The sequence below is a fragment of the Puntigrus tetrazona genome, unplaced genomic scaffold (assembly GCF_018831695.1).
Source record: "Puntigrus tetrazona isolate hp1 unplaced genomic scaffold, ASM1883169v1 S000000009, whole genome shotgun sequence".
NCBI lineage: Eukaryota > Metazoa > Chordata > Actinopteri > Cypriniformes > Cyprinidae > Puntigrus > Puntigrus tetrazona.
The window spans coordinates 85,882-96,927 of record NW_025047689.1 but is presented as its reverse complement, the minus strand read 5'-3'; the positions used below and the strand labels follow the sequence as shown (position 1 = coordinate 96,927).

Below are 11,046 nucleotides of genomic sequence, written 5' to 3'. Positions count from 1 at the left end.
CCACCGTAACCGATGCATCCTCCACCACTGCGTCCGAGACCTCTACAGGCTGAAGGCTGTGGATCCACTTTAGTTGCGTACCTGTTCTCCAGCATAAATTGTTTAAATCAGGCCAATCTGACGACACACCAAACCCCTGCGCCCTTCCATCCAGCTTTCCACTGCTCTTCCTTTTAAAGCCCAAGAAGCTGTCTTCCCCTCCGCATGCCTGTAGTACCTTCCTTCTTTTAAAGTCCAGTAGCAGAGATGCTCTCGCCAATCTCCTCACGCTGGTATCATCGCAGTTCAGCATGTTAGTAAGATGTGACTGACGTGAGGCTATATATTCCCACATGCAGTTTGGGACACCGAGCCCTCTATCCTGTCTCTTCTGGAAGATAAAGCACCTTGTAGAGTGCGTATTGAGGTACAGCCATTTCCTTACCAATTGCACAGTGTTATTATCCATTTCACACAAAACCTTCTGTGAGATATGGACATTTGCAAAAATGGTGCTGTATTTTAGAAAAGCTATATCTCTAATCGCTTGAATCTTCATAATGACCGGAAGAGGTGATGCATCAATCAAATCCAGGCTGATGGTAAACTGATGTTCTAAATCAGTCACTTGTTCATTCCAGTCCCCAGCGATGTTGAATTTGTGACCCAGATAGTTGTAAATTTCATGTCTGGCATACACTCTAAGAGGCTGGTCTAAAATGGTGAAAGAAGGTGGCTGGTCAGTCTTAGATCTATACCAGCGGTTGCCACCGCTCCTCCTCTCCCAGAAGACCGCATATTTGCTCTGCTTTACTTGAAGGCCAGACCAGGTCAAAAAACTGTTGGTGCAGGTAAGCATGTTCTTAATCACTCCTCATCGCGAGATGACCACATCACACACACACACACACACACACACACTCTTCACTGGTGTCTGATAATAGATTTATTGAGATAAAGATGAGTGATAATCAGCTGGTCATGTGATCTCAACATAAGATATTGACACATAAGTTACTGCAAAAACATGAATAAATAATGAATAAATGATTAGTTAAATGTGTAAATAGAGTCAGTTCAGGTCATTTAGTGCACATTTTAACTCTTCATGAAGGTACTAATGATTTATAATCATTTTCAAATATTTTTATGTACAGATTTGACTGTAATCATGTTTATGTGAATTAATATTCACTAATGATGTGTGTTTCTCTCTCAGTGTGTTGAAGTGTTTGTGTCTCTGCTGGAGTTTGTGTTCACTGAGTGAAGAGAGGTTTTTGTACGAGTCTTTCATTAGATCGTATCACTGTGGTACACTTTCGGTGGAGGAACTAAACTGGTGCTCGGTAAGTCTTTTTAATTCTCCAAACATACAATTTATGAATAAAATATTTATTACAGGTTTATTTTCTTGATTAGTTTTAACTCTGTGTTCATACGTAACTAAACTTCTTTTGTAGATATACAAAAATAAACAGATTTGATATCAGAATATATATAGCAGCTACTTTCTGTAGTTCAGTCAGTGATTCTGAATCTCGTTTGCTATCGTTGTTTTTATAATTCAGTCATTTTAAAAACAAGAACGATTTGTCAAAAAATATATAAATTCTGTTGATTCTGTATTTTCTAATTATAAAAACATATTATTTTTAGTTACAAAATCTTTGTTTAAATTTTAGTTATAAAGAACTGAAAAGTTGAAATATCTAAAAGAGATTTTTCTTTGGGATGTAAAACCTAATGAAATTTAAGCAGTCGGTGTCTTCTGTGTTTAATTTCATTCATGAGATTGAATTGAAGAATTGAAATATAAAGTGAGTCTGTAACTTGTATATTGTGTGTATATCAGCTCATTTCTAATGTTTTCTAATATATTCAGCAACATAATATTAACTTCATCTGAACTGTGTCACAACATTTCATCTTAAATTAGTCACATTTTTAGCTGTATTTAAAAAAAATAAAACATGAGAGGACTATTTAGCGCTGCTTCTTATAATTCAGTGCTTTTAAATACAGGAACGATTTGTAAAAACCAAAAAAGAAAGGAAGAAAAAAAAACTACAACAACAGTGATATCATTTTAGTCACAAAATCTCTGTTTAAATTTCATTTATAAAGAATTTAAAAATATTCAACAGAAAAAAACACTAATCAGTCGATTGTCTTGTGTGTTTAGTTTTATTTATGACGTCTAATTGAATTAAAATGTATAGTGATTCTGTAACGTCTATATTGTGTGTATATCAGCTCATTTCTAATGTTTTCTATTATAATCAGCAACATAACTTAACTTCATCTGAACTGTGGTCACGACATTTTAGCTTAAAATAGTTATATTTTATTAAGTGTAAAATAAATTTTAAAAACATGAGCGGAATATTTATCCTAAAACACTAAACTACTGGAATCAAGCGGTCAGTGCCCTGCTTTAGTTTAGTTTTCTTTCTGAAGTTTGATATAAATGTAGGCAGTGATCGTGTAGTTTGTGTTTATCACATGAACTGTGATGAGATGGTGATCGTGACTGCGCTCCTCACGTCTGCTGCTGAAAGTCCTGTAGAAATGCTGTGAACGCTGCAGAAGAGTGTGTTTGTGAATGTGTTGTGTTTGTCTCCTGCAGCTGGTCCCACAGAGAAGCCCTCGGTGTCTCTGCTGCCGCCTCTTCTCTGCAGATCTCTGGAGACTCAGCCGCACTGCTCTGCCTGCTCAGCTCTTACTCTCCACAGGGGCGCAGGTGAGCTGGACGCTGGACGACTCAGAGGTCACCGAGGGGTCGTGACCAGCGCAGAGAGCGAGCGGGACGGCCTCTACAGCCGCAGTAGCGTCCTGACCCTCAGCAAAGCACGCTGGGAAAAGGGAGAGCTGTACGTCTGCAGAGTAACACATGATGGAGCTTCTCGTGACGCCTCGTTCCACAAGAGTCGCTGTTAGTCGCCGCAGTGCTGATGTTTCTCTCCTGAAGATGAGCCGTATCTGAGTGTCCTGTGTCAGGCAGGATTCACGTGAGTCTAGTGCTGCAGCTGTAGTCATTTACTGTAACTCAAGACTGAAAGAGAGCTCTAGTGTCAAAGCACTGGCTGATCTTTCAATCTGCTGTGTTTGCTGCAACATTCAATAAAGCTTCTCAACAAGCTCCGTTTGTGTCCGACCACATCATTCCACAACTAACAGATCAAGACGCATGTAGTGTTTTTCACAAGCTCCATCAGTAGCAGTAAATGGAGTCAAATAAAGCTCTTGGGGTTTGAACATGGTCTCTGGAGACAGAGCTGCTCTATTCTGAGACCGTCACAATCACTCCACCCTGACCATGAAAATGAGATTTTCAGACCGTTTGATTGGTCCATAATCTGGACGGAAACAGATGGGTTTCGCTTCTCTAGTCAAGCAGAACAGCAGATAAACTATTACTAATTCAGACAGAAACAGGAACGTTATTATTGTCTTGAGTCTGAATAATTAAAAAAAAAAATCCACCGATAATAAGTGGGACTAACTGAAATAAACCTGGATTATTTGGTAAACCGCTCATGTGTGGACTTCAATAAATCTTCAATAAATAAGTCTCGTATTTCAATAAATCTCAGAGTGTTAAATTAATAATTAATACTTCTCAGTGTTTATAAGAAAATCACTGGAATGGTGTTAAAAGTAACACTGAATCATTGTTGGAGTTAATTTGATAATTAAGTGTTTAATTGAGTGTTAATAAGCAGAATCGAGGAAAGAGAAACAACAAGAACAGAAATAAAGAGAAGAGACCAAAAGAAACACAACAAATAAAACTGACCTACAGACACAGCTTTAGATGAAATCAGTTGAAATCTCTCAAGATCTCATCAGACAATGATTAAACATTGATCTTCTTCTTCTTATTATTATTATTTAAAAAGCAGAAACTGTAAGACAATTTATCAGCATAATATATTAATGCTATAATGCATGCTGAGAAACATGAATGAGATTTATGTTGGCTCCCATCATGCAATGTGATATAAAGCTTTTTTGTTGATTAAAGGGACAGAGATGTAATTTTTTGTAATAATCCTTGTGTTGTTTGTGATCCTCTCATCATCAGCTGCAGTATCTCTCAGCTGTATCAGTGCAGTCACTGTGACTCTGACTCACAGCTTTTTGTACGACTCTTTATCACTGTGTGAACACCCAGCTATTACTGATATCATGTACACTCTGACAGTAATAATCTCCTGTATCTTCAGTCTGGACTCCTCTGATGGTCAGAGAGAAATCAGTTCTGGATCCACTTCCACTGAATCTAGATGGAGTGTTTGACTCTCTTTGGGTTGAATAACGAATCAAGAGTTTAGGAGCTTCTCCAGGTTTCTGCTGGTACCAGGCCATACATGTATATGAACCTGGACAGGCATTGCTCACTATTGTGTTAGTTTTGCAGGTTATAGTGACTGATTCATCAATCTGAACTGTTTTTACAGAGGGAGTCTGAGTCACACTCACTTGTCCGCTGAGACCTGTTAGAAACATAACAAGAGTTTAAAAAACAGGATCTATGTAAAAATGTAACTTTTTTTATAGTAATTACACCATTTTAACATCACCATGTATAAATACACAGAGAGTCCAGATGAGGATGAGGATGTTGTTCATTGTAGTAGTTGAGTCTTGTGTGATGATGAAGATTGTGTTGTGTTCTGCTCTCAGTCATGAAGTGTTAAACTCACAGCACTATAAACACTCTCATGTAAAGTGTCTCTATGTAAATGATCTTCAGACACAGAACGGCTGTCAGACCGCAGATGAATTCATTCAGTCATGTTATTCATATATTCTATAAACTTATTTTGTATGTAAATATTCTCTTTCTCATGGAGCAGGAGTGTCTCTCTCTGTTTTATCTCAGTTTTTATCTACATTATAAAAATGGCTTCATTTTAACATGTACAATTTTCAGATGTTCGATCGGGAACTGAGTTTCATTTTTGAGAGGGGACATTTTCTAAAATATGCCATTAAATGTTTGATCCCGCTGTGTATTTTTGTTTTTACAATGGAGAGGACAATGGAATTGTTGAGCGTGTATGAGTACAGTCTCTGAAGAAAACACGAGCGTGTAATGTTTTAAAGACTTATAGCTAATTATAACTTTTAGTGACGATGCAGAGTTTTCTAATGATTTTGTTTTTAAAGAAATTTTAACTGTACCTGACCTTAATCATTATTACTATTTTATGTGCGCCGGACTGTCAGTATCCTTCCCTGACCGTCATGTGTGTCCTGTCTTTGTTTCTTTCTTTGTGTTTGTCATGTGCTTCTCTTCTTCTGTCTCCTTGTTTCCTGTTACCACGGACTCTTGTTTAGTCCTTGTTTGTCTGAGTCTTGTCTTCTGTTCCTCGTGTTCTCTGTACCTTTATAATGTTCTTGTCTTCTCTCTTGTGTTGTTAGTTTAATAACTCTACCTGTTGTGTTAACGTCAATGTTTGCTACTGTGTCTCCTCAATTCTCAGAGTCTTTGATTATTCCCTGTCTGAGTTGTCTTTGTTTTCTTGGTTTTTGTCAGTCATCTGTCCTGTCCGGTCCGATCCGGTCCTGTCCTGTCCAGCTGGCTGTGGACTGGCTTCACCTCAATACTATCAGAGCTCTGGTCATTATCTTCTCAGTGTCTGTAATGTATTGTCATTCTGACAGTGTGTCTTTAAGAAACTCTCTGGACTCTGCATTTGTTTTGCATAAGCTCCGCCTCACTCTTGTGCACGGGAACAGATTTTGAAGTAAAGTTGCCTGGAACACTTGAGAGCACTGTGTCGGTATCATGCATTATTTTACATGGTGTCAGAAGTCTCTAAAACACGAAAAAAGGCAGAATGGCATCCTCGCAGTTCGAGCATCCAAGAATCGACTGGGACGCTCCGGATTTATATCAGGAATTCGAAAGATTTCGGAGTCATGTCACGTTTGTCTTCGAAGGCCCACTATCAGAGCTGACCGCAAAGCAGCGTGCAGACTGGCTAGGTACGTGGATTGGCGAACAAGGTCGAGAGATTTATAAGACATTTAACTGGGCGGAAGGTGAGAAGGATGATCCATTTAAAGTGTTGGACAAATTCGCAAGCTATATAAGGCCGCGAAAGAATAAGAGACCAGACACCGTATTAAGCAAAGAAAACAAGCGATTGCTGAAAGTTTTGATAACTTTGTGAAGGATTTAAGACTTATACTAATGGATTGTGAGTATGCTGATCCAGATGACATGTTGATCGATGCAATAATCGCGGGTGTCAGAGAGAAGCGCGTTCAAGAACGACTGTTAGACAGAGGAGAAGATTTAACGCTGGCAAAAGCGCTGGAAACCGCTCAGCAATTTGAACTTTCCCAAAAGCAGATTCAAATCGTCAGGGAAGAGGAGTCTCAAGTGCGAGCAGTACAAGTGAAAACAAAATACCAAGTGGCAAACAAAAAAGCCTATCAGAAATATCAACTTAAATATCCTCAGAAAGAAATGCATGTGAACCGGCCCAAAAGTGCTCAACCTGTGGTAAAGACCCTCAGCACAAGTGGAATCAAGGAAAATGCCCAGCAAAAGGCTCTGTCTGTTCCTACTGTCATAAGCCAAACCACTGGGTGGCAGTATGTCATAAAGATCTGTCAACACTGTAAGCGTTGAGATGGATTCGGAAGAATTAGAATCTAAAGAAGAGGAAATTCTCCACATTAATTTGACACAGACAAATAATGTGAGTAGCGACAAATGGACAGCAGACATTGATATTTTGTCACAGAAAGTGCCGTTCAGAATTGATACTGGTGCAAAGTGTAATACGTTGACTTTGAGTAGTTATCAGACACTTATGCACACTGGTGAGCTTAAACGTTCACATCGAGTACTGCAATCATACTCAAACCACAAGCTAAAACCAGTAGCAGCAGTGGATCTAAGGATTGAACACAAAAGTGCTACTGTGAATGCAGAGTTTGAAATTGTGGATATCTCTCAAGAAAATGTGCTAAGTGGTGAAACAGCTGAAGCACTAGGCTTGGTTGCTAGGTTTGATGCATTGCAGCCATCAGATGGAAAGAATAAAGAAAAATGCTCTAGTAATGCAATGGAGACACAAAATATACCACCTGGGTTAGACGATTATCCAGAGTTGGCTCATACAACAGGAACTTTGCCGGGCAAATACACCATCAAAATTGACCCAAATGCAAAAGGCGTTGTTCATCCAGTCAGAAGGCAACCAGCGGCACTCCGAAAGAAAATAATTGAGACACTATAAGAAATGGTCACAGATGGATTCATCACCAAAGTCGACCAACCAACCGAATGGGTCAGCTCAATGGTAACAGCTGTTCGAAATGGCAAGATCAGAATTTGCATCGATCCGAATGATTTAAATAAGGCCATAAAGCGTGAGCACTACCCGATGCGTACCATTGAGGAAGTAGTCTCAGCAATCCCGGGCGCCAAAGTTTTTTCAGTCCTGGATGCAAAATCTGGGTTCTTGCAAATAGAACTGGATGAAGCATCATCTTTATTGACAACTTTCAACACACCTATTGGGAGGTTTAGGTGGCTGAGGCTTCCTTTTGGCTTGAAATGCTCACCAGAAATTTTTCAAAGAATAATGGACAAAATGCTGGATGGAATCAGTGGCGCAATAAGCATTGTGGATGATATCCTGATTGCAGCTCCCACCGAAACGGAGCATGAAGCGATTCTCCATAAAGTAATTCAGAGAGTCACAAGTTACAATTTGAGCCTCAACTTCGATAAATGCCACATCAAGCAATCTTCTGTGCCATATGTAGGACACCTAATAACAGCCGAGGGCCTAAAGGCTGACCCAGCTAAAATAGAAGCTGTTAAGTCAATGCCAGCGCCAACAAACAAGGATGGTGTCCGTCGCTTTCTAGGCTTTGTTACCTACTTGTCGAAGTTTCTGCCAAACCTCAGCGAGGTGGATGCTCCACTGCGGCAGCTTCTAAAGACTGATGTTGAATTTGCATGGCAGCCAGCACAGCAACAAGCATTTGACAAACTAAAAGATTTATGCACACAGGCACCAGTACTTAAATTCTTCGATCCTTCCAAACCTGTTGAAATTTACTGTGATGCCAGCAGCAGCGGCTTGGGTGCTGTTCTGCTGCAGGACGACCATCCAGTCGCCTTCTCGTCTCGATCACTAACAGACACCGAAACTCGCTACGTGCAAATAGAGGAGATGCTCTCCATTGTCCACTCCTGTACCAAGTTTCACAATTACATCTTTGGAAACCTTGTCACAGTGTACAATGACCACAAACCTCTGGAAGACATTTTTAAGAAGCCACTCCTCTCTACCCCCATGCGCATACAAAGAATGCGTCTTAGGCTCCAGTGGTATGACCTGACAGTCCATTACAGGCGAGGGAAAGACATGGAGCTACCTGACACATTGTCTAGAGCACAACTACCTGAGAAAAAGACAGAAATTGAAGGCTTGGAATGTATCTCAATGCTCAGTTTTGTCTCGGTTAGTGAGAAGAAGTACTCTGAGCTCCAGGAGTGTACAAAAAAAGAGTTCAGTGCTCTCCAACAAATGATACAGCAAGGGTGACCAAACCACAGACGCGACACGCCCACAGTAGTCCAACCGTATTGGGATTCTCGAAGTCAGCTTGCTATAGTTGACGGCATAATCTACAAAGGCCTGTGTATAGTAATACCTCCATCCATGCAAGATAATATGCTGAAAATTGTACATCAGTCTCACTTAGGAATAGTGAAAAGCAAACAGAGATCTCGTGAGGTCTTATACTGGCCAGGCATGAGTGCTAAAATAGAGGAAATGATAAAGAACTGCAGTAAGTGTGCTGAATTCCAGAACCGGCTACCCAGAGAACCGCTCAAGCCCACAGAAACTCCAGGACTTCCGTTTGAAGAGGTAGCCTCAGATCTGTTTGAGTTTGAAGGTAATCATTATGTTTTAGTGGTGGATTACTTTTCAAAATTCATTGAAGTGGATAAGCTGAAAGGTCTGTATAGCAGTGCTGTTGTTGAAGCTCTTAAGGCTCAATTTAGCAGACATGGAATCCCAACCACTCTTCGAACGGACAATGGTCCCCAGTACTCTGCAGAAGAATTTAAGGATTTCTGCCAAAGCTATGGAGTCACGCATAAGACGTCATCACCTCACACACCACATTCAAATGGTGAAGCAGAGCAAGCAGTTCAGACTGTTAAGAGACTATGGAGCAAGGCATTAGACAAACATCTTGCTCTTTTGGACTACAGGTCAACGCCAATAGAGTCAGTAGGCCTATCACCAGCACAGCTACTAATGGGCAGACGGCCCCGTAACAACCTGCCTGCTGCTCGGCAGTTGCTCACACCTACTGTCTATGACCCTTTCAAAGTGAAATGTCGTCTGGATGAAAGCAAAAGCATCCAAAAGTACTATTGCGACCGCAAAAGGGCAAGTGGTCCCCGGACTCCTCTGCGTCCCGGAGAGGAAGTAAGGATGCAACCATATCCTGGACATTTCAAGTGGTCTCCTGGTGTCATCGTGAGACCACATTGTGCTCCAAGATCCTATGTTGTAGACTGTGGAAGTAAGGAGTACCGTCGCAACATTCAGCATCTTCGTAAAAGTACAGCAAAAGCAAATGAGGCCCGTCATAGGCCTGACAACGAACTTTGGACTAAAATGCCAGAGGCATTTAGTGATGAAGGGCACAAACCTACAACTCACACTATTTTGCCTCAATCAACGCATGAGGAGCCTTTCTCTGGCAAGCAATCACTGCCAGCAGGACAGTATGTCACTAGGCGGGGCAGAGTAGTGAAACCTCCAAATAGGCTCTGTCTGTAGTCAGGGAAAGGTGTGGTAAAGACACCTTGTGGAAGTGATGTGCTGGTAACCTCTCCTGCCTAGATAGATGTAATGATGCTGGAATGTTCATTGTTAGTGTTAAATGCATCATTGACTGAAGTTTACACAGAATGTGTGCTAATTCCTTTATTTATATTTTTGTAGTTTGAAAGGAAAATAGCAGTCAAGAATTTAACATTCATAATAGTTATATGGATGTATATATACATATACAATTGTTTTGTTTGAGTTTGAATGTTTTCTGCTGAGGAAGGGAGATGTAATGTATTGTCATTTTGACAGTGTGTCTTTAAGAAACTCTCTGGACTCTGCATTTGTTTTGCATAAGCTCCGCCTCACTCTTCTGCACGGGAACAGATTTTGAAGTAAAGTCGCCTGGAACACTTGAGAGCACTGTGTCGGTATCGTGCATTATTTTACAGTGTCTTCACCTCTCTGGTCAACCATCATCTGGGGCTGGACACAGTCTCCTCTCAGCCTGACTACTGTCTGGACTGTGTTCACTTCTCTCATCTAGTCTACCTGTTTCTTAAATAAAGCTGTTGACACTCACCATGTTTTTGAGTCCTCTCTTCAGATCCCTGACACGTCATCAGCTTGAGTTCAGTTTATGAGAACAGCTTCTAACTCTCCATTAACACACAAGTATGAAGAAAACAACACACATATAAATAACTGTATTGTTTGTCCTGAAGCTTATTGTTAGTCGAGTATTAAACTCAATCACATACCATTTAAACCAAAGAGTCTTAAGTTGCTGGGGTATATCTGTAACAATAGGCAAAAACACATTGTATTGGTCAAAATTATTGATGTTTCTTTTATTCCTAAAATCATAAAGTAAAGATCATGTTCTTTGAAGACATTTAGTAAACTTACATTTTGATTAGTAATATGCATAGCTAAGAACTTAATATGGATAACTTTTAAGGTGATCTTTTTTGACCAGAGAATCTTGTTTTTTAGAGTCTTTCAGGATCTGTATTTTCGCCACTTGATGGTGCCAATTTTCCTGTGTTTCTTTCTCTCAGCTAATTAGGTTTATTAGTCCTAGCCCTGTCTAGTTAGCTTCCCTATTTAAGTGTCTTTCTCTGTGTCATTTATGTTTGGTTATTTTTGCTCGCTGGTGCCCTTTTGGTTCATCTTGAAGTTCTCTTGAATCATCTCTTTTTCTTTGAATTTTTGTCCCTGGGCTTCTGATATTCTGATATTT

The 11,046-nt window shown here is 40.1% G+C and overlaps 1 gene segment (V, D, J or C); it reads left to right on the top strand.

Annotated features, from left to right (window-relative positions):
• Positions 1-1,288: 1,288 nt before the first annotated feature.
• Positions 1,289-11,046, top strand: part of LOC122332361 — a gene marked incomplete at its 5' end in the record, with an annotated part of 51,421 nt that continues 41,663 nt past the window's right edge. Inside the window, 1 exon segment of the C gene segment in view lies at positions 1,289-1,325. Coding sequence covers positions 1,289-1,325 — 37 coding nt within the window.